Genomic DNA, 27,813 nt, shown 5'->3' on the forward strand with positions numbered 1-27,813 from the left:
ATAAAATTCTCAAGATCCCTTATTTACTCATTTTTTATTATTTTACAAAAATTTCTCTAGGCTTACACGGGACATGAGACTGACATCGCACCAACTAAAAACCAATAAAATATTGATGAATGAAACAAAAAGAAAATTTAATTTAAAAAAGTGATGGAAAGGAAGCAATTAAAAGAATGAGAAAAAAATTGAACATAAAAAATAGATAAAATAATAAGGGATGAAATTACAAAAACAAAAGTCAATTAGAAAATTGATATAAAAATAACAATTAAAAAACATAGACCAAATATGATATTAAATAAAATCTCAATGGATAAAATTAAAATGAAAAAAATAGTAATTAAAAAAATAAAAACTAAATTCGATATAAAAACCAAATCAAAATAAATTTCAAATGATGAAATTGAAAAGAGAAAAATAGCAGCTAAGAGAATAAAAACCAAAAATAATATAAAAATCAAATAAAAATTTAAAGGGATGAAAATGAAAAGAAAAATTAATCAAAAAAATATTTAAAACAATCAAAGATTAATCAAATGAGGACTATAACTAAAATAAAAATAAAATCATGGGATACATCCCTTTTTTTCTTGGCCAACATGTATCTTGATGCCACAAGAGAAAAAAGAGAGGGGAAAGAAAGAAACCCGAGCGCTACTAAACCACTGAAAATCATGAAACACACATCAGTTTAATAAAAACATAACTACTCCATATTGGATTTGGTGACACAACAATTTGGTGTTTTTGGCCACCAAAGCATGTTGCATATGCTACTTGAATGTAGCAGCTCTTCTCTATGGGTAGACACATTCTTTCTAGATGCTTGATTTTTTTAAATTAATTTTATACCTCTAAAAAGATCAAACCAACCCTTATTTACATTGTTTATAATGTAAAAATCATGATAAAAAATCCAAAAATTCCTTCAATGTTAGTCTATAAATTTTGTGTACAAGAAACGAAAGTAATTACATTGCATATAAAAAATGATTTACAAAAAAACCCTTTAATGGTAGCTAAATAAACCAAGGTTATCAATTTCATTATGATTGATGTTATGTTTTTTTTTATTGAAATGATAATTTTTTATTCTAAAGTGTGTTTACAATACAAACTAAGTATCTAAATATAATTTTAAAATTTAAAATATTATAGAGGACCAAAATGAAAGAAATAAGGGAAAAAAGGCAAGATAAAAAAACGAGGACTATAAGGGAACGAGAAGGAAAGGGGAGGAGGAAAGCAACAACAAAAGGAGGAGAAATAAAAAACTGAAACACTGCTGTTCCAGATGAAAAAGAACAAAAAAAGAGTTGTAAGAAACGACGTCGTTTTGTCCCGGGAGAACAAAGAATTTAAGCTGAAGCGTTACCGTTTCATTCTAGGTTAAGCCATGTTTCCCTTTCTTCCCCCTCCTCTGGCATTCTTCTCTCCTACTTCAAGTGATGGCCATGGCAATGAAGCGGCAAAGTGCTGTAATGGCCATTTCTTCTTCAGCTTCGAACCTTTTAGGGTTTCATTCTCAGCGAAGCCAAACTGAAATGGGTATGATTTGCTGTCTTCATACTTCCACTATTAGTCGTAGTCGTAGTGGTAGGCAAAAGTACCAAAAGGGATGTTCTTTTACAAACATTGAAGATGCCTTGTTTTCTTTCAACCACATGATTCATAAGCATCCCCTGCCTTGTATTGTTGAATTTGATAAGTTATTATCAGCTCTTGTTAGAATCAAACATTATGGGACTGTGCTTTCTTTGTCCAAACGAATTGAGTTGCTGCGGATTGAACGTGATGTCTTTCATTTTAACATTTTGATCAATTGCTTCTCTCGCTTGCAACGTGTCGATTTTGCGTTCTCTGTCTTGGGAAAAATCATTAAGCTTGGTTTTGAACCTGATGCTGTGACTTTTTCTAGTTTAATTAATGGGCTTTGTTTTGAGGATAAATTTGCTCGTGCTATGGAATTCTTTGAAGAGATGGTGGCGAGCGGATATCAACCCAATCTACATACTTATAATACGATTATAAAAGGTTTTTGCAAGATTGGGAAAACCACTGTCGCTGTTGGATTGCTCAAGAAAATGGACAAGGCGGGTGGCGGACCGGATATTGTAATCTACAATACAATTATTGATGGCCTTTGCAAGGATAGACTAGTCAACGAAGCTTTAGATATCTTCTCTGAGATAAAGGGTAAAGGCGTTCGGCCTGATGTTTTCACTTATAGTATCTTAATGCATGGTCTATGCAATTCAGACCAGAAGGAAGAGGCTTCAGCATTGTTCAATGAAATGATGAGTCTGAACATCATGCCAGATGTAGTTACCTTCAATATTTTGGTTGATAAACTTTGTAAAGAAGGCATGCTTTCAGAGGCTCAAGGAATAATCAAAATAATGATTGAAAAGGGTGTGGAGCCTAATTATGCGACTTATAATTCGTTGATGAATGGCTATTGTTTGCAAAACAAAGTTTTTGAAGCTAGAATGGTATTCGATACAATGATAACCAAGGGCTGCATGCCTAATGTTGTTAGTTACAACATCTTAATCAATGGATATTGTAAGGCCCAGAGGATAGATGAGGCAAGAGAACTTTTCGATGAAATGAGTTTTCGAGGCTTAATTCCTAACACTTTTAATTACAACACTCTTATTAGTGGCTTGTGCCAAGCAGGGAGACATTGTGAAGCAAAAGAGCTTTTCAAGGATATGCAAACCCAGGGCTGCTCCCCAGACTTAGTAACTTGCACAATTTTGCTCGACAGCTTATGCAAACTAGGGTATCTTGATAATGCATTGAGATTGTTTAGAGCAATGCAAGATAGTAGCTTGAAACCTAATCTGGTAACCTATGATATCCTGATTCGTGCCATGTACAAATCCGGGAATCTTAAAACTGCAAGGGAACTGTTTATGGAATGCACATTCAATGGATTGCAACCTGATGCTAGGGTATCTACTGTAATAATAAATGGACTTCGCAGAGAAGATTTGATAGATGAAGCATTCAAAGCTTTCAGAAAAATGGAAGAGGATAGCTGTCCACCAGATGTTTGCTCATACAATGTTATTGTCTGAGGATTTCTCCAGAACAACGAGAAGATTTGATAGATGAAGCATGTGAAGCTTTCAGAAAAATGGAAGAGGATGGCTGCCCACCAGATGTTTGTTTGTACAATGTTATTGGCTGATGATTTCTCCAGAACAACGAGAAGATTTGATAGATGAAGCATGCAAAGCTTTCAGAGAAATGGGAGGATGGCTGTCCACCAGATGTTTGCCCATACAATGTTATTGTCTGAGGATTTCTCCAGAACAACGAGAAGATTTGATAGATGAAGCATGTGAAGCTTTCAGAAAAATGGAAGAGGATGGCTGTCCACCAGATGTTTGCCTGTACAATATTATAATCTGAGGATTTCTCCAAGAAGATTTGATAGATGAAGCATGCAAAGCTTTCAGAAAAATGGAAGAGGATGGCTGTCCTCCAGATGTTTGCCCATACAATGTTATTGTCTGAGGATTTCTCTAGAACAATGAGAAGATTTGATGGATGAAGCATGCAAAGCTTTCAGAAAAATGGAAGAGGATGGCTGTCCACCAGACGTTTGCCCTTTCAATGTTATTGTCTGAGGATTTCTCCAGAACAATGAGAAGATTTGATGGATGAAGCATGAGAAGCTTTCAGAAAAATGGAAGAGGATGGCTGTCCACCAGATGTTTGCCCATACAATGTTATTGTCTGAGGATTTCTCCAGAACAACGAGAAGATTTGATAGATGAAGCATGCAAAGCTTTCAGAAAAATGGAAGAGGATGGCTGTCCTCCAGATGTTTGCCCATACAATGTTATTGTCTGAGGATTTCTCTAGAACAATGAGAAGATTTGATGGATGAAGCATGCGAAGCTTTCAGAAAAATGGAAGACGATGGCTGTCCACTCGACGTTTGCCATACAATGTTATTGTCTGAGGATTTCTCCAGAACAATGAGAAGATTTGATAGATGAAGCATCCAAAGCTTTCAGAAAAATGGAAGAGGATGGCTGTCCTCCAGATGTTTTGCTGATACAATGTTATTGTCTGAGGATTTCTCCAGAGCAACGAGAAGATTTGATAGATGAAGCATGCAAAGCTTTCAGAAAAATGGAAGAGGATGGCTTTCCACCAGATGTTTGCTCATACAATGTCTGCATCAAGGGCAGAACAACTTATTTTGTTTATGCTCATTTCAGAGTTGACCAATGAAAGCTGTTTAATTCTTCTCTAGATGATTAAACGTATTTGGATTTTCATAATAAGTAACTTTGAAGATGCTCTTGGCTGCAATGTGGGTGGATGCTACCTTTCTTTTGCAAATGAAAACAAATAAATATGCAGAGCACTTCCACTGAGCTTTATTTATTTATATGTCGTTTTGTTTTTATATATATATAATTTTGATTTGCACAGGATGATTGAGATCATGTGTACAAGGGGACATAGGATGGCCATTCATGATTATTTTGGCAAATTGCTGGTATAATTCTGTTTGAAGCTGAGGTATTGATATGCTGGCAGTAATGCTATAAAACATCCAATGCTAAATAAATGCTTGATGCTTCTGAAATTGAGAGTTAAATTTCTTTGTAATTATTTTGAAGCAGCGGTAGAGGTGAGCAAAAAAATCGATTAAACTAAGAAAATCAGAAAAAAAAAAATAACTGAAAAAACCGAATTGAAAAAAAAAAAAAACCGATTAAGATTTTAAAAAAACCAGCTGGTTCAGTTTGGTTTTAGTTTTATAAGCAAAAAACCTAATAAACCGAACTGAAATGAAAAAAACCGAGCCAAACTGAAAAAAATCGAGCCAAAACTGGAAAAACTGAGCCAAATCAGTTTAAACTGGTTTTTACCCTAAAAAAATAAACTGAACTAAAATCGGTTGGTTTGACCTGATTTCAATTTTTTTTAAAAAAAAATTAATTTAATTATTTATTTTAATAAAAATTGAATCAAACCAAAAATAATCACATTTACACAGGAGAGTAGGCAGTGGAGCTTGGGATGGCTGATAGAAACAAGACTCTACTCTGTCAAGCACGAGAACTGACATCAATCTGGCGAGACAAGTTTTGAATTAAGTTTCCTCGCATATGTGGATAAACGTGAAGCTGCTTACAACTTTCAGGAATGATACTCTGTGACAAGCGTTTGAATACGTGATTTGATTACATTTGAAAATAACTTGAAACAGTTTTATTTGGTTTTTTTCCATCATTTTTCTTCTTTAATCTTTAAATCCCACCTCAAATAACCATGCTTAAAACCATTAAAAAACATGCATGAATAATTTGAAACAGGAGTTTATAGGAATGTAAGGAGACTACATGCATGAAGCAAAATATAACAAATATATTTTTGCTACTGTTCCTTTGAGAGGCAGGAAATTTTGTTTGGCAGGGGTTGCAATTGCTTTTTAAATAATTTTTTATGTTAAAATATATGTTAATGATATTTTTTATTTTAAAAAAAATTATTTTTGACATCAACACATCAAAATGGTTTGAAAATTCTAAGAATATATTAATTTGAAGTTAATAAAAAAATAAAATAAAAATTTATTTTTTAAAAAAAGAAACAAACACTTGAATTTAGATCATACAATCGTGTTTTAATCAAAACTTGCAGTTCACCTAAAATCATGCAAGATAAAATGAGGGGACTTGATTTTTTTTTGTTAAAATCCTAGCTTAACTTTAAAGGGCTGCTCTCGTAGTTGAGGAGAATGCATGTGTTCTCTCCTCTTTCTCTCAGACATCCCCTGCCTTTCTCTCCATTTTCACCACACGAGCTATTCATTGTGCATGCACCTTCATATTTTTTCAATTCCCAGCGCCCATCTCATCCAATATTTTTCAAATGATATATTCCCTTATTTAATCTCTACAAACATACATAATTACACAAGTTGGTGAAATCTTTTTTAACTGATAGTTGAAATCTTTTTTTTTTTTTTACCGGTAGTTATTTTTAACAAATATATCATTAATATATACCGAACATGTCACTAATAAAGTGTGAGACAGTTTTCATGCAACACCAAAAACAATTGACATGACTAAGGTCTAGGTCACTAAATAAATAAAATATGTTCAAAAACCTTTTATAATCGTATTATTTGTATTTTCTCTTAAATTTTATTATATATTATTTTTTAAAATATTTATTAATTTAAATATCAAAAATTCATTCCATATAAAACTTATTATGAAGAATTTATTTTCATAAAAAACAATCAACTTAATAACCAAGCTCGTCATTAAGTCTATAATCAATCTTACATATCTTACCTAAGATAATAACTCATGAAAAACTTAATTTTTATGTGAAGTTATTTTCTCCTGTAAAAAGATTGTGATAGGCATTCAGCCCCCAAAAAAAAAAAACCATGGCTATTTAACCGATAATGATATTAGTTATGGTATTTGAAAGTATAGTTATGATTGCGGTTATTTCTTGAAAATGTTTTTGTATTATAATATTTTAAAAAAAAAATTATTTTTAACATCAAAGTATCAAAATAATCTGAAACACAACAAAAAAATATTAATTTAAAAGAAAAAAATAAATAAATAAAATTTATTTCTTAAAAAAATTACTCTTAAAATATAAAAACAAAAAAAATAAGAAATGGAAGGTTGTTGGCATATCCAACTCTAGGCATGGGCAGCTTGATGATTCCTGCAGGTTCATGAACCTTACAAACTCACACGGGTCAATAATGGAGGCTGGAGGTTCCTTCCAAAATGTTGAACTCACTCTCGTGATTGGTTAAATTTTTTTATTTAATTTTATTTATATATTTTTAAATTATTTTAAGATAAAAATAAATTTTAAGATATATAAAATATTATTTTAATATATTTTTAAATAAATAATACTTAAAAAACAACCCGCGCAATGCCAAAATTCCTTCCGATTTTATTTTGTTCTTCTCGTAAGGTGACTGTAGGGCAAATTATTAAAATTGACACGTGTCGAATCAAAATGTATAATATAACTATATTATTCAGCTGACAATTTATTTGTTTGTTTATATGGTCAGATATGATTATGATCGTTTTTTTAAAATATATTTTATTTAAAAATATATTAAGATAATTTTTTTTATTTTTTAAAGATTATTTTTAATATCAGTATATTAAAATAATATAAATCATCAAAAAAATATTAATTTAAAATAAAAAAAAAATTAAAATTTTTTAAATTTTTCAAAAAGTATTTTTAAAACGCAAAAATAAACAATAATATGTTTCAAAAGAGATTTTGAAAAAAATTTAATTTTTTTTAATTTTTTATTAATTTTAAATTAATATATTTTTAGTGTTTTCAAATTATTTTGATATAATGATGTCAAAAATAATTTTTAAAAAATAAAAAAAAATATCATATACATACATTTTAGCATGAAAAGTTATTTGAAAAATAATTGCAACCACACTGTCAAACAAGCTTAGTGGGAATGGATATATATATATATATATATATATATATATATATATATATATGTAAAAAGTAGCATATCCAATCTTTTATTATTCAATATTATCTGCCCTAAATGAAGAATATTTCATACAATAAAAAATATTCTTACATAGTTTTTTATCAATTGTAAATAAATTTCATTTTTCAGTTGATAATAAAAGTAGACCCCTCTCAAATTATTTAAGACAAAATTATTAAATTTCATGAAATTCCAATTACGCTACTGCCTCAAACTTCTAATCATTGGAATCGTGCAATTCACGCGCCGGACGTGCAATCTTTCATTTCCTTATCGAGCAGCAACAAAAGCCAAATCTCGTCCGGAGAAAGAAAATCGAACTTGATCCATAGCACGTGATTCCCCCGCAGATTATACAAGCTCTTATCTAATTCCTAAAACGACCCTGCTTAAAATACAGGGTCGAAACAAACCAGAGAGCGAGTACAGAGAGAATTCTATACCTTAGGAGTGAGGTTCTTTTCTATGTGGTGAGTGTGCTTTAGTTATTTGTCTTAATTCGTATCTAACAGCCACTTGGGCCCCATTAAACCGCCAAGATAAAATTAAAAAAACAAAACCGTGCATAAGATAAAGAGATTCTCTAATATCACCTGCAGTTTACCCTTGTAGGTCCCTTCGCCTTTCAATTCCTAACAATTCGAGATATTATCATCAAACTAATTTAAAATTTATAGATATTAAAACTAATTTCACCTTTTTATAAATGAAAAATAAACCACCCATGCAAGAACTAAAAAAAGCGTGATAATTTATGATGTTGGATTCAATCATATTCATAAAATCTGGAATTTTGTTTATCTGAAGCTATCTTAAGTAAACCTTGTTTTTTCATTTTCATATTTTTCTTTTAAAGGCATAACATTCATATAAAAAATATTCAAGATTAAGTCAAATTACATGAAATTCACATTTCATTTTCCTACAAGAAAAAATCCATCTATACCAATCCAAATAAAAAATTAGTTTCTTAAAAAAACTTGAGATCATTTTTATTAAATCGAGTAAGATCAGCTTGGTAGTTTAACATAAAAAACTTAAATTTAAAATCTAATTTAAATTAAATTTTTATCATAACCAAATAAAATATGACTTGACCAAACTTGATTAACTCAGTAAGATTTTTATTACCTAAATAAACTAAAGATCAAGAGAAAAAAATATTATTATTTTAATAAAAATAAATAATTTAATTTGATTTGATAACTTATAAATTAATTCAATAACTAAATTATTTAGATGTTTTTTATAATCATTTCTAGTTTGTATATGACAATCATAATAACTTTTATAGTATAATTACTAATATTTTATTAGTTATTTCTCAATATACACTATAAAAAATAAAATAAATTAAGATAAAATTCATTATACTTATGATTTTTTTTCTTCTTTTTATATTATATCCATACAAAGTGACTGGTAAAATTTATCCGACAACTATGATTTCACTATTCCCTTTCACTTGACTAGTCTTCCACGTCATTGGTCTGTTATTTAATGCAACGTACCCAGTCATACCGAACATTATTTTTTTGTAGTTTTCCAAGTTATTTTGAGAAAACTTACGTGTTAAACTTTGAGTTCACGTTTCTCCTACATAAATCATTACAGTTTCTCGCTTTCTTGTCTAAATTTCTAACTTTTCTCTCCAAAATTGTCTCAAGAAATCTCTTTACTCAAGTTTCCCGCAGATTCTCAGCATCCAATCGAAAAACCCGAAAGGCCAGCAGAGCCCATTTTGCCCTTGCTTGCTTTCGCCTACCGAATCTTGATCTTGATTTGATTAGAATAGATTCTCTTCATTTAATCTAATCAAAAGCATTAACTCCTTTTCCTTATTTATCACTGAGCCTCTTCTTTCCTTAGTCCTCCAAATTGGCTGCTTAATCACTGTTTCATTACCTACTACCAGCCCTTCCTTTTAATCTGCTAGCTTTTTTTTTTTTTTTTTGCTTGGTAGTATTTGATTGGTTGAAAGAGAGGGAAATGACGATCCAGCCCTCACCGGGAAGTTCCGGTTTCTTGCCGGGAAGTTCAGGGTATTTAGACATGTTTCCGGAGAGAAGAATGTCGTATTTTAGTAATTCGTATGTAATTGGATTGACGGTTGCTGCTGGCATTGGCGGTCTCCTTTTTGGCTACGATACTGGTAAAAGTTTATTTTCTTTTCAATCTTTATGGTCTCCGGTTTTCAGTCTGGTAAGAAAAAGAATCAAACGTTTGGTTAACGTTTTTTTGGAAAAATAAGCAAAGGGGTGTTTTAATTTATTAAAGATTAGATAGTGTGTTGTTTGATGAGGAAATGTTGTTTATGCAGGTGTAATTTCAGGGGCTCTTTTGTATATAAAAGATGAATTTGAGGAGGTTAATCAGAGTAGCTTCTTACAGGTAATGATTTTTGTCATTTCTTTCCAAAGATTTAACTTTGCGCTACTTCTTTGACGGGGTTTATAAAAAAAGTGAGAATAAAGTAGAACTGAATCTGTAATGAGAAATACTTTAATTTCTGAATGAGAAATGATAAATTCCTGAACTTTTGAATGATAATAACTATAATAAAACGATGATTTTGTTATAATTCCGGAAGTCTTGATTGGTTATCCATCATCATAATGATTGTTCTACTTCACAGGGAACAGTTTTTCGTTTGGAAATTTGTTGGTGGAATGAAGGGTTTCTGCTCTTGCTAAAGATTTAATCTATGTTTTTTTGTTTTGGGATTTTTCAGAAAAGCAAGCAAAACTGCTTAAATAGGAAGTAGAATTATTTATAGTCAAAACTACTACCATTACCAAATGGCAAATAGTTAAATTAGTAGAAAAAAAATTTCATGATAAAAAAGAAGTCAAATGGTTATTTTTTGATCTGGAGGTTATCCATCATAATGATTTTTTTAACTCGGCAGGAAACTATTGTTAGTATGGCATTGGTTGGCGCAATAATAGGAGCTGCAGGAGGCGGTTGGATCAATGATGCGTATGGACGCAAGAAAGCTACCCTTCTTGCTGACATTGTCTTTGCAGCTGGATCCGTTGTTATGGCAGCTGCCCCGAATCCCTATGTTCTTATATTGGGACGGCTTTTTGTTGGCCTGGGTGTCGGTATAGCATCTGTTACTGCTCCTGTGTATATTGCGGAAGCATCTCCTTCAGAAGTAAGAGGAGGATTAGTAAGCACAAATGTTCTTATGATTACCGGTGGACAGTTTCTTTCCTATCTTGTAAATCTTGCTTTTACTGAGGTCAGTTTAATCTGTCTTTATTTCGCAGTTTGTTACAATACAGTTCGGGGTCCGCCTATAAAGCATTTTTCCATTGAAGATACTGATTCTCTGCCTTTAAAAATGTATATCATGAAATTCCAGTATTCTTTCTATCTGATGCGGTTTGCAAGAATGTTTCTTTTCATGTCCACTTGGTTTTCTAAATGTTGTAAAAATTTGTGGTCCACATTGTTAGTCGCAAATTAGTTTAAACAAAAGATGACTGTTACTACTCTTTATAATGTTCTAGGTCAGAACAAAGCTATGTCATATATCTGTTTTCTTGTTGAAGTAGTTCAAAATTATGAGGTTGTCAGAGGAGAAGCCCAAGAGCATTGGGGTGTCTCTACATGATCAAAGCTTTCTCCTTGTTATGTTAAATTATAAAATGGAAAATGGGAATGTTTAATTAGTTCTTAGAGTGTGGAGCTGTGGAAGGAAATTAAATAAGTAATTGGCAGAAGATCATGTGATCTTTTGAGTACAAAATTCTAAATTCTATTTACTAAGCAAATCTCTCTCTAATGGCTTCTCTTGAGTGACAAATTGCTGCAACTATTCTACTTCCCAATGCTGAGTTATTGCCTAGAGAAATTGTGTTATTTTCATAACATTTACTCTTGTGTGAAAGGTTTCACATTGTGCAGCTTTGAAGAGACAGCAAGATATAATTTGGGGGTCCTTTTTAAGATTTGGCACTGAGAAACATCATTGAAGGAGTCTCCTTCTCTTTCCTGCCTAATTTAGATCATCCATGGTGCCCTGGTTGTTAATGGCATGTGACAGATTCCTTTCGCCTCAAAATCATCTTGATAACAAGATCACATAGTATTTATGCATAAATCTGGTTTTCCTTATTGTTAGCATGTGCTTGCTCATATGTAGTAAACATATTGACAATGTAATATAATAACGTGGATTTTTTTTTTCCTGGAGACACCTTTGCTAGGTTTCTGTATTTTACTTCCACTATTTATAGAAGAATAATTTGAATGAATTGAGACATGTCTTAAGAATTTTGCTTTTTAGTAAAAGAATTTTTGTGAACATGAACCGTCCTTTTCTTATCAGAGACTCCTGGAAACTGTTAACATTAGAGCTCCTTTCTTCACCTTCTGAGGGATAGTTGATGACTCTATAGAGGACGGTCTTTCATCTCTCTGATACAGAGTTTTAATGGCATTGGCTATCGATGAATTTCTCGCATGGAAAAACTTTTGGGCATTGGCTGTTAGATTCTGGTGGGTGTTTTGGATTAGATCTGAAGTCATATTCTCTGAATTATATTCATTGAGGGCATGATATGGTCCTAGGTCCCTGGCATGAGCCTAGTGATATGCTTAGTTAGCCTTAATAAATTTTAAACTAACAAGGGCACAATGTAATAACACCCAAGTTCTTGAACCGATTTAGTTTAAATTTTTGTTGGCTCTGCCTTAATGTTAAGGCTAAAAGGGAACTCATGGAGAATATTAAGCATAAATAGCAGTATTTAGAGTATGATCTCAATTTTAATGAAGGAGAAAATTGATTTACGTTGATGCACTACTTTGAAGGTTTAGACTTGTGAAATCTACCCAGAAAATGGATAAATTCTTGGGTTGAAAATTAAAATTTTATTTGCTCCACAAATTTGGAAATAATTCAATTTCATTGAAAATAAAAAGGAATAAAATTCTTGGGCATTTTATATTCTTTTCCATCCTACATGGCTTTCTAATGTTTTTATTGCTTCGATAGGTCCCTGGAACTTGGAGGTGGATGGTTGGAGTTGCTGGTGTGCCCGCTGTGATTCAGTTCTGCATTATGTTATGCTTGCCAGAGTCTCCTCGGTGGCTTTTCATGAAGGTATACACAACAAGGATACATTTTTGAAGAAAATATTTTCTGAATTCTGTTTTGACATAAGCTATTTTCTTTTGATGTATTTGCATATAAATAACTTTGATCTTAATATGCAGGACGACAAAGCTAAAGCCATTGCAATACTTTCTAAAATATATGACGTTGCTCGGTTACAGGATGAAATTGATCATCTTTCTATTACTGAAGAGGAAGAGTGCCAGAAAAGGAATGATGTCAAAATCTCAGATGTGTTCAAATCAAAAGAAATAAGACTTGCATTTCTTGTTGGGGCTGGACTTCAGGTAAAAGATCTGGCAAACCCCCTTATCTACTAAATTACATCGCTGGCCTTAGAATGACTGGCATTGTGTGTTTGATGTGCTGCTAATACAAGCTGGCATCCATGCATCATCACTATTGTGCAAACTTGCAATCAATTTATAAACCAGGTTCTATTTTTTCTGCCCATCTGACAGTAATTCCCTGAGGAAACTAATAATATTTTAAATTAGCAGTTTAATCTGTTGCTTTAAGATGGCATCACTAATAGTATCTTAACAAGATGCTGAACCTCTTTGCTCTTTCATAGGGTTGGACTATCTTCTTATTTTTCTAAATATGAAAAGTAAAAACCAACGTTTACCGGGTACTTTTCTGGCCAAAACCACAGAGATGGACACTTAGTGGAGTTGATATAGAGATTTTTTGGTGCAGAACCAGTCGACTGCCATTTTTTTCTCCATTGATTCGCTTGCTGGTTACTGAATATAGAAATCTGGTGTTGTATCAATTTTGGAGTGCTTTGATGCATAGGTCCATGCCTAGCTCCTCATCTCTTCCAGAAATAGAATTCATATGTGTGAGCTATCCATCATCTTTTTATCTGTATTGAGTCCCTTGCTGTTTATTGACCGTACATTTGGGTAATCATTCGAGTTTACGTGCTTCTGGCATCGTGACAGTGTTTGAAATATGGATCCTCTGATATTCTTTCCATTGAAACACACTAGTGTCCAGGTGAAACACAAAAGGAGGCATGAGCTAACAAAATTTCAGCAGTAAATAGAAAACCCTCCTTACCAAGCACCATAACAAATAATAACCGAGAGTTCTGTGATGTTGCAGGCTTTTCAGCAGTTCACTGGTATCAACACAGTCATGTACTATAGCCCAACCATTGTGCAGATGGCTGGTTTTAGTTCCAACCAATTAGCACTTCTCCTGTCCCTTGTTATTGCTGCCATGAATGCCGCTGGAACAGTTCTTGGCATTTACCTTATTGATCATTTCGGGAGGAAAAAGTTGGCCATCTCAAGCTTAGCTGGTGTAATTGCATCACTTTTCATTCTTGCTGGAGCATTTTTTGGCAAGTCATCTGGTTCTTCAAATGAACTCTATGGGTGGATTGCAGTTTTGGGGTTAGCCCTGTATATTGCTTGCTTCTCACCAGGAATGGGACCTGTTCCATGGACTGTGAACTCGGAGATATATCCCGAACAATATCGAGGAATATGCGGGGGCATGTCAGCTACTGTTAACTGGATCTCCAATCTGATAGTAGCCCAAACTTTCCTTTCAATTGCCGAAGCAGTAGGAACAGGTTCGACTTTCCTGATCCTCGCGGGCATAGCAGTGCTCGCAGTTGTGTTTGTGATTATGTATGTCCCTGAGACCATGGGGCTGGCATTTGTTGAAGTTGAGCAGATATGGAAGGAGAGGGCATGGGGCAGTAGTTCCAACACAGAAAGCCTTCTGGAGCAAGGAGACGACAAATGAGTCTTAGTAGGTTTATAAAACAATCTGTATGTATTGGAGCTATAACTAAATCTGTCTGTAAAATCTTGTGCATGCAGATGCTTTGAATCCAACCCCACTGCATGAGCAGAAGCCCACTTTCATGTAAATTTATTTAAAAAAATATTTTTTAAAAAATAACCATTGAAAAATAATCATTGGAGTAGCAGGTTTCAGTGAAACCATGGAAATGATGAAATTGACAGCACTGTGTTTTTTACTAGCATTAAACCTTACACATTACATGTTATTTGATTTCAGATATTGGATCGATATTGTCATCTTCAAACCATAAAAACATGACTGGTAGTTGAAGTTTAGTGTAGACCTTCCATCTATCTTCCCTTCCAATCGCATACGTAAGCCAATACGTATAAAAATTGTTGTGTCTAAAAAAAATTAAATTAAATTTATTTTATTTCTTTAAATATCTCTAAAAAATGATAAATAGGTGTTTTGAGAAGGTTAATTTTAAATTTTAAATTTTTATTTTAGAATCGTAAATCAAAAGAGTTGGCATCTATTTATTTATTTTTAACTATTTTTAAAAATTAAATTCTATTTAGAATTTAATTATTGATACTTAAAATGGTTCAAAACATGAAATTTTATTAAAATTTCTAAATTTAATTTAATTTAAAGGATTTCAAATGTTTACAACGAAAATTGTACTCCTTTCTCTCACGTAAGTGAAATTCATAAAAAAAAAAATCTAGGAAATACAACATTAAGATCAACACGTCAGAAGTGGTTCTTTCGGACCACACAATTTGGACGTAAAAAGCATACATATATGCAGGCAGGATCGTACTCCTACACAAGAAAGAAAAGCACAAAGACTGGTTTTGTTAATTAGAGAAATGGAGAAGCAAGAAAGAACCTGTCATGTAGTGGTCATACCTTATCCTGTCCAAGGTCACATTAACCCCATGATCCAGTTCTCCAAGCGCCTAGCCTCCAAAGGACTCCAAGTAACTATGGTCATCTTCTCAAGCCAGACGCTCTCGATGCCTGCCTCGCTTGGCCCTGTCAAAGTGGTGACCATTTCTGATAGTTCTGATACAGGCAGCAGTTCCATAGCTGACCTTCTAAAGCAATTCCAAGCTACAGTGACACAAAAACTTTCACAACTCGTTGTAGAGCTAGGTATCTCTTCTGGACATCCAGTAAGTTGCCTGGTGTATGACTCATTCATGCCTTGGGCTCTAGAGATAACTAGACAGCTTGGCCTCATAGGGGCTTCCTTCTTCACACAGTCATGTGCTGTTAACTCTGTCTACTACCAAATCAATGAGGGGCAGCTAAAGATTCCACTAGAGGAGTTTCCTGTATCAGTTCCAGGGCTGCCACCTCTAGACGCTGATGAACTGCCATCATTCGTGCACGACATGGAATCAGAATACTCATCTATACTTACCTTAGTAGTCAATCAGTTTTTGAATTTCAGGGGAGCTGATTGGGTCTTTGTGAACAGTTTCAACACCCTGGAGGAGGAGGTAACCCTGAAGAAGTTACATAAAGAAAAGCAGCAGTACTTCGAATTCCTAATTGAATTCTTTTTTCTCTGCTCATACTAATAGATATTACCATATTTGCAAAGTACGCTGCCTTAAATTCTATGGCGCTCAAGATTTTGCTTATTTGTATCAGGTGGTAAACTGGCTGGCAAGCCAGAGGTCAATCAAGCCAATAGGACCCATGATTCCATCAGTTTACTTGGACAGGCAGCTAGAGGATGACACAGGGTATGGCCTCAGCCTCTTCAAACCTGCTCTCGAAGGTTGCATGGAATGGCTAGATTCAAAGGAAACTGGCTCCGTGGTTTACGTGTCATTTGGAAGCTTGGCTGCTCTGGGAGAAGAGCAAATGGCAGAAATAGCTTGGGGCCTAAGGAGGAGTGACTGCTACTTCTTGTGGGTAGTCAGAGAATCGGAAGAGCAAAAACTTCCATGCAACTTTGTGGAGGGGTCCTCAGAGAAGGGTCTGATTGTGAACTGGAGCCCTCAGCTAGAGGTTCTGGCTCACAAGTCTGTTGGTTGCTTCATGACTCATTGTGGGTGGAACTCGACGCTTGAAGCGTTGAGCTTAGGAGTGCCAATGGTGGCAATGCCACAGTGGACTGATCAACCAACAAATGCGAAGTACATAGCAGATGTTTGGCGTGTAGGAGTTAGAGTGAAGGCAAATGAAAAGGGGATTGTCACTAAAGAAGAGCTAGAAAAGTGTATAAGGGAAGTCATGGAAGGTGAAAGAGGGAGTGAGATGAGAAGGAATTCTGAGAAATGGAAGAAACTAGCCAAAGCAGCCATGGGTGAAGGTGGAAGCTCTGATAATAATATTACGGAATTTGCAGCAAAACTTGCTAGCAAGTTCAATGAAACCACAGATTCAAAAGCGTGAAAGCCTAAACCTACATGCATGGCCTTAAAACTTGGAAAAATGCTTCTTCTCCATCAATGTATTTTTCCTCGGTTATTTTATAAGATTCAATGATAGTTGTCATATGAACTACACAATACAAGATCCAAATCATGTTTTCATGATGAAAGAAATAATATCATGTTACTCCATTTCAATCTCTTTTCTTCTTCTTATTTTTTTGAAAAAAAAAATCAATTATAAACAAAAATGGACGGTTAAGATTCACACTTTGATATATTACACGTAAGATTTTTATTAACATGCGTGAGATTGTTCTATCAATTATTAATTATGATTTAGAAAGACAAGTCACAAGCCTACACACATTCCCAAACGAGCATTCTAGATTGGACAATGATGAAAAAACAAGTCAACAAAATTGAAAACCAAGTAACCATGTGCAAAATTGGACCACAATTTTGTGGTGAGGAGGAATTGGATGGAAATTCAACAACGTTCAAATTTCAAGGGTGCCTAATCCATTCATTTTTTGCTTCACCTACTTGTTGAGTCAAAACAAATACTACTTTGACGAGTTGTTGAATTTAAGTGGATATGAGTTAGACGAGTTGTTAAATATTTTCTTTATAATATCAAATTCAAGCAAGTATGAGTTTTATAAACTATTAGATTTAATATCTTTAAATTTCACTAAACACCAAATCTTTATTAGTTATGGATTTAAAAAATTATCAAACTTATTATTCATGGACTCGATTGCACGTCAAATCTATTTAAACATAGATATGACAACCCATTTAAAGTGGACATACCTTTAAATTTTATTCGAACGGTTGAGCTAAAATATAAAAAATAACATTTTTGTTGTTGAATAATATGTTATCGATCAATTTTCCCACAACCTTAATGAATTTTGTCTTCAATCATGCACTTACAATCTTGAGAATTTTTTTTATTTTTAAAGATTTTGATATCTTATCAAATTACTAACAATTGTTAGGAACAACAAATTGCTAACGGAAGCAAAAAAAAATTAATATGTAAAATATAAATCTTATATCGAATCAATGTGAAAATATAATTATTTATGAGCATGGATTTATTGATTATCAATGTGAAGATATAAATCTCCCCTACATTAAAAAAAAAAAAAAGAATTAATATGTGAAATATAAGTTTTATTTGTTAGTCAACAAAAACAATCCAATAAATGATTGAGATGCGTCAATTCAAAATTAAAAAAATAAATAAAAATCTTAAATAAAAAAAGGATCAAAATCAATTTTTTAATGAAAATAAAAAAAACAAAATTGTTGTCCATAAACTAAAGTGGGCCCTCTCAGGCTTAACTGGTGTAAATGTAAGTACCCTTGCGTGAGCACAGGCCCTTTATGGGGCTTCAGATTCAGGAATACAGGGCTTGAAAGCCTTGTGTGAACAGTTTTTGTTCGCCAATATCCAAAGATGGGTCTTTTTTTGTTATTTCTTCGAAAATGGAGTTTAATTTTTTAACTTTATTTTATTTTTTTAAATATACACAACTTGGAAAATCACCTTCACCCTTTTTTAAAACAACCCAGAATCCAAGAATTAATCAAAATCACCAAAACATCATTCATTCTCTTGTACGGATCATACTCAGAAACCCCGAACCAAAGAAAAAACAAAGATAATAATTAATTTGGTCTAATCTGATTAAAAACTTAAATTGATCCGCCATTCGATCTACCTTGATAAAACCTAACAAAAAAAAAATTTGTTAAAGTGTTTTTTTTTATATATAAAAAGTCAACATATAGATCCTTTTAAAAAAAAATTAATAAACCCTTCCAATTTAATGATCCAAACCTTGTTCTAGATAGATTTTTTAATCAAATTTTTAAAATTATTGAGTAAATGATCAACCTTGTAATTAAAACATGTTTATTTTTATGTTTTAAAAGTATTTTTAAATTTTATTTTAAATTATATTTTTATTGTTTTTGAATCATTTTGATATACTGATATCAAAAATAATTTTTTAAAAAAATATTATTTTAATATATTTTCAAATAAAAACTACTTTAAAAAATAATTATTGCTATATTTCCAAACAATTAAAAAAAAATAAAACACTTTATTTTTTTCACATGATCATATAGTACATGAATTGTCATGTTCAAGAAATAATTCCCCGACGTAAGAGAAATAAATGATCCTCGCAGACGATCTGTCGGCAAAGTTACACGTTTAAAATACAACAATAGATAGTTAAGAAGAACAAGTACCTTTGATGTTAGAAATGCAGTAGCTAAGGGTCACCCATGGCAATGCTGCTGAAAACATAATCTGTTGTTGGTGATTGATTTCACATTTATTTTCTTTGAATTTTCTATTTTATTTTTCATTTCAAAAGATTTTTTTTTAAAAAAATAATTTTATTTTAACTTTTTACTTATTTTAAAAAAATAAGTGTTTTTATATTATTTTGATATGCTGTGTTACAGAATAATATAAATTATATTTTGAGACCTTACCTAACAACTGAACTTATTGGGTTAAGATGATTTTTTAACATGATATCAAAACTTTGACGATCAAGCGATTACTAGTTCGAATCTCAACATCTTCATTTACATGATAAAAATGAATCACAAAGTAGTGTGGATTTGTACAAATTTCAAGCTCAAAAGACTTCTGTATGAAGGTGTATGCTAGAGAATAATATAAATCATATCTTAGAACTTCACCTAAAAGCTTAGACTATTAGATTTAAATGATTCTTTGACATGCCGATATTAAAAATATTAAAAAAAAAATAATATTATTTTGACGTGTTTCCAAACAAAAATACTTTTAAAAACAACCACTGTTATATTTTCAAACACATTTTATTATTTGTTAGGTCTTTAATCAGTATGAAAATAATTCAAGAAGATCCCGAGCAAATCTATGATATTGCTGCTTGCTCTTTAAAATTATGAACTGAAGGCCAAACCATAGTCAATGAATGCTTGCTGTATCTAGAAGTATGATCAGTTACCATCTTTAAGAATAAAATAAAGCAATGTTGAAGAATCCAATCAATGTTTCATCATCAAATGTTAGCTGACAAATGCATATTTATCTTTATTTATTTATTTTTTAATAGGTCTAAGTTGGTTGGAGTTCTTATAATCATTGGCCTCCTTTTGTTATGATTTTCTTTGAAATACAAATCATTGGTGATGGTTTGTCTGAAAATGTAATATAAATTATTTTTAAAAATATTTTTTATTTATAAAATTGGTTTTGATATTTAAAATTTTTTATAGAAGTAATGTTCAACCACACTCCCCGACATACAAAAAAAAAATAATTAGAAGTAAAAAAATTAAGATTTTAATATATTTTAAAATAAATAACATTTTAAAAAAACACTATGTTTTCTTCAATAATTTAATTGTTGAGTAGCAGTTAGAGATCGGTAGCTATCATGAAGAAATCTTTTCACATGTTTTAGTTGACCTGGAGATCTATAATAGAATTAAATTGCCACTAAGTTTCTTATATTATTTGATTTGCTAAATCAAGGCAACAGGCGCGATTCCAAGAGATCTGGCATATTCTTTTTTTTTTTCTACAATTATTTATTATCGAATTCCTGAATTATAGCCGGCATTTTATAACTTTATGAGGTTTTAATCTTTTTTTTTTCCTTTTTATCAGACTTAATTATACTGATATGCTAAGTTTATAAATATACGAACCAAAATTCAGTCATACCGAATTCAATTAGTGGTACTTATGATATAAATCAAAAGTAACGTATTTTTTTATTACAAATTAAAATCAATCCATTGGTTGAAAAAATAATATTTTTTTTATTTTTTTTAAAAATCATATGAATTAATACATTTTTTATTATTCCATTAAATTATTTATAATTCCAATATGTACAAAATTCAGCCAATAAGAACTACAGTTTTATAATTTTGTGAGCGTGTAATAAAATTAGATAAAACATTATCAGGTATAAAATTGAGTGAATTTAATTCATTTTATACTAGTTTTTCAGAAAAAAAATATATTGCTCACATCACAATGTAAGTAAATTTAATTCACTCTAAACTAATTTTTTTTTAAAAAAATTATTAAAAAAACTGTTAAAAAAATTAAAAAAAAAAAAAAAAAAAGTCACGTGAACAGTGCAAGTGGATTGCACTGTTTACGTGAACAGTGCAATTCACTGGTGAACATTGCTGAAACTCATAAAAAAGCAGTATCTTGCTGCTTTTAAAAAATCGTGTTCCAGCCCCATGTAAATGGTGGGGCCCAAGCATTTTAATTGTTAAACGATTTGTAACCAAATAGTATTGTCATGCGTTTTTGAAGAAACGCAAACGCAAACGCGTTCCCAAACGAGCTCTTAAACAAAAGCAAAACATTAATATTTTAATGAAAATAAATTGTCCAAGTTAACCTAATAATTTAATAATTTTTTTTCCCCAGTCGGTTCTTGAGTTAGATCTCCTAACCGTGAGAATGGGGTGAACAATTATTGACTAAATAAAGAAATTAACAACTATATTACGTTGTAGGATAATGTTTTCAACAAAGAATGAGAGGCTTGAAATCTAGATCTCTGCCCCAATGTATTTGATGGAATTTTGTGAAATCTAAAGTATTTGTGTCATAGATAATTAATGTAGTAAAAATACATCTTCTCATTCGCAGAAAAGGGGAAGTGTCGTGTCTCAAATTCAACCTCGAGCCAAGGAAAAAAAAATATATATATATATATATATATAGAGAGAGAGAGAGAGATTGCATTTTGCACAACATTGTAAACATATAATATTTGTACACTATAGCATTAAAAAATATTGTTTATATTAATTTTTAGCCAAAATATAATGTTGGATTTGGCTTGACTACTAGACCTAATTTATTTGCCCATTAAAAACAAGGTTATCGAGTCTGACTCCTGCTCGACAGCCAGATTTAGAAATATTGAATTTAGTTCTGCTATCTTACGATATGTTTTTATTAGATTTAAATTTATTAGGTCTGACTTCTCACCTACATCCAATTGTTTTTGCTATCAGATTTAGAAAAATTGGGTTTAGTACTCTATATTCTTTATATTTGTTTTTTATTTGAAAAAAAAAATTATTATTAACCTGTTATGAAACTAGTTACTGTAAAATTCAATCATGAATCATATCCACACACACCAAATAAGAAAGTAAAAGGTTCTTTTGGGGTTATTTTACAATGACGACAACAACAACAATAATAATAATAAAATATACAATTATTACAACTAAATGATTATCCAGACAAATATAATAAAGAGAACTTTAAAAAAAAAATAGCATGATAAACATAAAAATTTAATGTAACAATATTGTTTGAATTTTTTTTTTAATATTATCACGTTTCAAAAACACAACTTAAAATTATATAAATACACAACATCCATAATTAATATTACAATTCAAAACTTAAACATTTAAACAAATATCACGATTCTCAAAAGCAAAATCATCGAATTGTGTTATCTCATAGAAAAAAAATTCATCACATGTTACTACAAGATTAATGCATGAGTGTGATAACATTTTTATTAATGTATGATGTCTAGTAGGGCGATAATTTTTTTTATTAATGTATGACGGTTTAAACTTGTATATACTATAAGATTTGAAAGTTTAAGATAAAATAATCATTTAGTAATATGAAAATAGCTGAATACTTGTATCATTTTTGGTATCGGCGAAATACTATTTTTCATTTAAAAAGGCAAAACATGAGAATCAAACGAATGAAGCATCCGAGGGTAAAGAATTGTTTGATCCTGTGGGCAGATGATGGATGATCGTGTGGTTCAAAATGCTGCTCTATATGTACCTCCGATGTTGCGGCTATACATGTAAGAATACACTCTGTTGTTGTGGGGTCCAGTTAATCTTTAGCATTACTAATGTAGATCACCAGAAATGCTGACTCGTGTTTCCCGCGGAATTATTAACCGATAGTGACAAGCCACGTGGGTTGTTGAATTGTTACTGTCATTACTGAAAGCTGCCCAATGGGATGGTCCCACGTGGCTAACCGTGAACCAGCTCTTGCCTGCATGCATGACGGTCATGACATGCCTTTACATGAATGACATAATAACATCATGTATATGAATACAACATTTATGTATTTATAAGAAAATTTATTTTATTCTCTGTTGCAATTTTTTATTGATTTTTAATCTTCGATTTATTTTTTTGAACTGTAGTCTCTCTCTACCACAGCTGATTCATCGCCATCGAATACCAACAACCACAGCCCCACCATTCCTCTTCAACTGCTCTCTCTTTCCGATCTTCTTTTTCCCTTACATGACTGAGTAGCCTGCTACAAACTTCTTCCTCTTAAACATCTTTCTGCTTCCGATCTGACCCGAATCAATAAGCAAATACAGGGTACTTCCTAGCTTTCAATTAGGGATTTTACTAATTTAGGGTTTTGAAAAGGGGAGAGATTTTGGGACAGGAGAGAAATTGATTTTCCTGTGAGAAGATTTTCAGTTTGTTTGGGTCGATTTCTAATATAATATTGAGTTATTTTTTGAATTGTAGTCTCTCTTCATCACCTGATCCAACACCATCGAAGACCAACAGCCACAACCCCGCCATTTCTTTTAAACCTCTTTCTCCTTTCAATCTTCCTTTTCCCCTCACATGATCGAGTAGCCCGCTACAAACTTCTTCCTCTTGAACCTTTCCCTCATTCCAATCTGACCCGAGACGATAAACAAATACAGAGTTCTTTCTAAGTTTTAATTTGGGATTTTGCCACCGGAGCTTTGGGAGAAGAGAAAAGTGCATGGAAAATTATTAGGTTCGATTTAGGGATTTAAAAGAGGGAGAAATTCTGGGATATTGGATGAGAGTAGAAGAGATTTGCTGTTTGGATCGATTTCCAAAATATAATATAAATGAAGATATTTTGATATTTTCATCGAATTTAAATTTATTTTTTGACCCATAATGCAAAATTCATTTTTTCAGGTGAATGTAATTTTTACCTCATTATAGAATGTTACGAGTAATTTTCTCGCAGATGGGATGGCTAACCTGGCTGGCTTCTGCTCAGCCACTTTCTAATTACCTTGTAATTAACATTTGATAAAGAGAATTTCTACCATTTTTTTTATATGTGTAACAATTGGATGATCCTTATGTTGATTTTTACAATCTGAGAATTAGTTTCTATGTAATTTTTAAAAATAGATTTATGTATTTAAAAGAAATTTTATTTTTCTGATTTTTTATTGATTTTAAGCTTTTTTTTTGTATTTAAATATATAATAAACAAGTGCTCACCATTTTCTTTCTTTAAGAAAAAAAGAAGTGCTTCCCATCCTAATTCCAGTGTATGGTTGTTTAGGACATTTATCTAATTGTTTTTTAAAATATTTTTTTATTTAAAAATATATTAAAATAATAATTTTTTATTTTTTAAAAATTATTTTTACTATCAATACATTAAAATAATATGAAAATATAAAAAAATATATTAATTTAAAATAAAAAATTTTAAATCTTTTTTAAAAATCTTTTTAAAATACAAAAATAAATATATATGTATCGTATTGCATGGGAAAATCTTTTATTTTTTAATAAGTAAATGCAATTGTGATCAATTTTCATTAGCATAAACTGAATTAAACTTGATTATACCACTATTTGGTATATGTATTTCATGTTTTTTAAAATATTTTTTATTTAAAACCATAAAATCAAGTATTTTTAAATAATTTTATTCGGGAATGTCAAAATTATATATATAAAGAACAATTAAAAATTCAATTAATTTGATTTTTTTTAGAATTTTTTCTTAAAAAATGATTTTAACCGCATTATTATTAAATACATACTATACAATAAAAGTTAATTATTTTCGTTTTAATTTATTTAGAATTTCAACTTCTTGGGTTTATACTGCGTGTCATCAATTACCACTCGCAGTTCAAGAAGTGTACATTTGTTTCTATGATAATAATCAATACATCAAAGAAAGTATATGGTAAAGATTGCTTAATTATGGCTGCGATTGTTACTATTTTTTTCGTAAGTATTCATAAAAATGATTATATTTCCTAGCTAAGTAATAATTTGACATTAGCGTACAAGGAAACCTTTTCCTCTCTCTCAATTTTGTAATTTTTCTTTATTGTGACAGTCATAATATTGTCCCACCAAAAGTTTAAAGTATCCAATTAATGTAATTCGAGATTAAAAAAGAAAGAAATAAAAAAAGAGTAGACCAACACATATGGTACATGGTACCTCAAATATGCTCTGTGCGATGGTAGCTGTCAGGCCTAGCGGAACAATTTGGGACCTCTTGATTTGGCTGTAGATCTAGATCGGCTGTGAAAAAAAATTAAACTAACTTAGATTTTATTTAATTTTATCTACTTCATTCAATCAATTTATTATAATTTAATTTGATTTTTTAAAATAATATTATTTTATTTTATTTTAAATAATATTTTTTAATTTTTTTAAAATAATTTTATTGATCTAGATTAAATTATCTAATTTATTACTTGAGTTATACGTGCGAGATATTGAACTTGAATTGGATTTAATAAATATGATAGCGGATAATTAAATTCATTAATTTATTTACATGATAATTATCAAATTAATTGATAGAAACAATTAATTTGAGATGGAAAATAATTGACTCACTCTTCCTCACATAACTCGATTGCTCAACTCTTATCTTCTTTGAGATGTCAATATCATTGATCCACTCTTCAAATCCAAGCTGGATAATGCATGAACACAATAATTCGATTTTTTAAACAAGATCAATTATTAGACCGCATTTAAAAACTATATAAAGCACTCTCTGATAAAACATAAGTCCAGCTTCTTTCACGGATCCGAATTGTTTCAATATAAAGGTGTTTTTAATATTGTGTTTTAAAAATATATTTGTTATTTTAAATTAAATTTTTAAATATTTTAATATCATTTTAATATATTAATGTTAAAAATAATTTTTTAAAAATAAAAAATACTTAAAAAAATTTATTATCGCACCGTCAAATATATTCTTTGTAAGTATGTGAAGGGCAAATTTTTCAAAAAAATAACAGCCAAATCATTAGAAGTTGTAGGTGATATTATTATAATAAATCCAGCTAGCAATTACAATATTTGGTCTATATATTGATATTGTAGCTTTATTATTAACATTACAAACTATATATTAAAAAAATCAATTTATACTAGAAAAGGTTGCTAATAAGCTTCATTTTCAACAATCCAACAAGAAGTTCATCTCTTACCATGCATAAACGCTGGCTCCTAATAGTGACAGGGCATTTGTTTTCGTGGTTAGCAAATATTTTTATAAAAATTTAAATTTTTTTATGTTTTTAAATCTTTATAATATATTGTTTCTAAAAAAATATTATTTTAAAATATTTTTAAATTAAAAATACTTTATAAAATAATCATATTACAGTATCAAAGAAGTTTGTGCGCTAACTTATATTTCTGAACAAGATTTCAAGGGAATTGCGAGGAATTAAGAGATTGATTTTGTTTACCATAAATACTAATAAATTCTTATATATATATATATATATATATTATTAGTATGGTTAAAAAAATATTTATTATTGAAGCAAGGTCGAGGTGATCATGTTCTCTCTCTCCTAACATTTTGTGTTTGGAGGCATTGTTGCTATAAATATCGATATAAATTAACCGGTTTTGATTTGGTTTTTATAATAAAATTAATTTAAATTTGTTTGATTTAGTTTTTTTGGTTTCATGCTTATAAAAATTAAACCGAATTGGTCGGTTTTTTTAAAAATTTAATTAATTTAATCGGTTTTTTTACAGTTTGATTTTTTCTGTTAATTTTTTTTATTTTTTCAGTTTAATCAATTTTTTAATTTTTTTATTCACCCCTACAATACATCAAAGAAAGTCTATGGTAAAGATTGCTTAATATGGTTGCGATTGTTACTATTTTTTCCGTAAGTATTATAATTCTTAGCTAAGTAATCATTTGACATTAGCGTATAAGGAAACCTTTTCCTCTCTCTCTCTCTCTCTCTCTCAATTTTATTATGGCGACAGTCACATAATATTGTCCCACCAAAAGTTTAAAGTATCCAATTAATGTAATACGAGATGAAAAAAAAAAAAAAAGACCAACACATATGGTACATGGTACCTCAAATATGCTTTGTGCGATGGTAGCTGTCGGGCCTCGCGGAACAAATTGGTACCTCTTGATGTGGCTCTAGATCTAGATTCGGCTGTTAAAAAAAAAAAAAAAAAAACTAACTTAGATTTTACTTATTTTTATTTATCTGATTGAATCAAATATTATAATTTAATTTTTAAAGTAATTTTATTAATCTAAATTAAATTATTCAACTTATTACTCGAGTCATGCGTCCGAAATATTAAACTTCTGAAATATTAAACTTGAACCAAGATTAATAAATATGATAGAAGCAAATTAAATTTTTTTTGAGAAATGTATTTTAGCTCATAAGTAATTGCTAGGTTGTAATTAAGATTTACATGATTCAACATAATTTCCTTACAAGGCTGAATTACAAGTAAAGATGCACCAATACTGTCTCATGATAAGAAATTCATCTTGTTTGTTGTACCAAATTTATGTTTCTATGCAATGAAATGATCCAATCTATAATTTATGGGTAAACCCATTTTTTTTCTATATTAATGGGACTATTCACTTGATCGTTTTCTATTTGCATGAAAAAAAAATTAAATTTATTAATTTATTGACATGATAATTATCAAATTAATTGATAGAAACAACAATTAATTTGAGGTGGAAAATAATTGACTCGCTCTTCCTCACGTAACTCGATCGTTCAACTCTTATCTTCTTTGAGATGTCAATATCATTGATTCACTCTTCAAATCCAAGCTGGGTAATGCATGAACACAGTAAT

At 30.8% G+C, this 27,813-nt stretch overlaps 3 protein-coding genes across 4 annotated transcripts; all 3 read left to right on the top strand.

The window, feature by feature from the left end:
• Positions 1–1,270: 1,270 nt before the first annotated feature.
• LOC118054941 (uncharacterized) lies at positions 1,271–4,416 on the top strand. The gene has a single exon (XM_035066705.2). It carries the CDS (start codon positions 1,452–1,454, stop codon positions 3,084–3,086), a length of 1,635 nt encoding a protein of 544 aa, XP_034922596.1. The 5' UTR covers positions 1,271–1,451; the 3' UTR covers positions 3,087–4,416.
• A 4,700-nt stretch (positions 4,417–9,116) lies between these two features.
• On the top strand, positions 9,117–14,611 carry LOC118054957 (inositol transporter 1). Of its 2 annotated transcripts, none has more exons than XM_035066722.2 (6): positions 9,117–9,704; positions 9,873–9,943; positions 10,461–10,796; positions 12,558–12,665; positions 12,779–12,964; positions 13,788–14,611. In XM_035066722.2, the coding sequence occupies exons 1-6, from the start codon at positions 9,542–9,544 to the stop codon at positions 14,436–14,438; spliced, it is 1,515 nt and encodes a 504-aa protein (XP_034922613.1). In that variant the 5' UTR covers positions 9,117–9,541; the 3' UTR covers positions 14,439–14,611. The 2 variants fall into 2 exon arrangements, with proteins under 2 accessions (XP_034922613.1, XP_073261758.1); XM_073405657.1 differs by having other exon boundaries at positions 10,461–10,724.
• A 634-nt stretch (positions 14,612–15,245) lies between these two features.
• On the top strand, positions 15,246–17,033 carry LOC118054956 (mogroside I-E synthase-like). Its single transcript, XM_035066721.2, has 2 exons — positions 15,246–15,952; positions 16,107–17,033. The coding sequence occupies exons 1-2, from the start codon at positions 15,317–15,319 to the stop codon at positions 16,854–16,856; spliced, it is 1,386 nt and encodes a 461-aa protein (XP_034922612.1). The 5' UTR covers positions 15,246–15,316; the 3' UTR covers positions 16,857–17,033.
• The last annotated feature ends 10,780 nt before the right edge of the window (positions 17,034–27,813 follow it).

This window comes from Populus alba, chromosome 17, assembly GCF_005239225.2.
Source record: "Populus alba chromosome 17, ASM523922v2, whole genome shotgun sequence".
Taxonomy (NCBI): domain Eukaryota; kingdom Viridiplantae; phylum Streptophyta; class Magnoliopsida; order Malpighiales; family Salicaceae; genus Populus; species Populus alba.

Excerpts from the sequence above, each read along its gene's own strand:
- LOC118054941 (XM_035066705.2), top strand. The coding sequence starts at position 1,452 with ATGGCCATGGCAATGAAGCGGCAAAGTGCTGTAATGGCCATTTCTTCT.
- LOC118054957 (XM_035066722.2), top strand. The coding sequence starts at position 9,542 with ATGACGATCCAGCCCTCACCGGGAAGTTCCGGTTTCTTGCCGGGAAGT. Across the intron at positions 10,797-12,557 it reads TAAATCTTGCTTTTACTGAG|GTCCCTGGAACTTGGAGGTG; the intron begins GTCAGTTTAATC and ends TTGCTTCGATAG. Across the intron at positions 12,666-12,778 it reads CTCGGTGGCTTTTCATGAAG|GACGACAAAGCTAAAGCCAT; the intron begins GTATACACAACA and ends CTTAATATGCAG.
- LOC118054956 (XM_035066721.2), top strand. The coding sequence starts at position 15,317 with ATGGAGAAGCAAGAAAGAACCTGTCATGTAGTGGTCATACCTTATCCT. Across the intron at positions 15,953-16,106 it reads TCAACACCCTGGAGGAGGAG|GTGGTAAACTGGCTGGCAAG; the intron begins GTAACCCTGAAG and ends TATTTGTATCAG.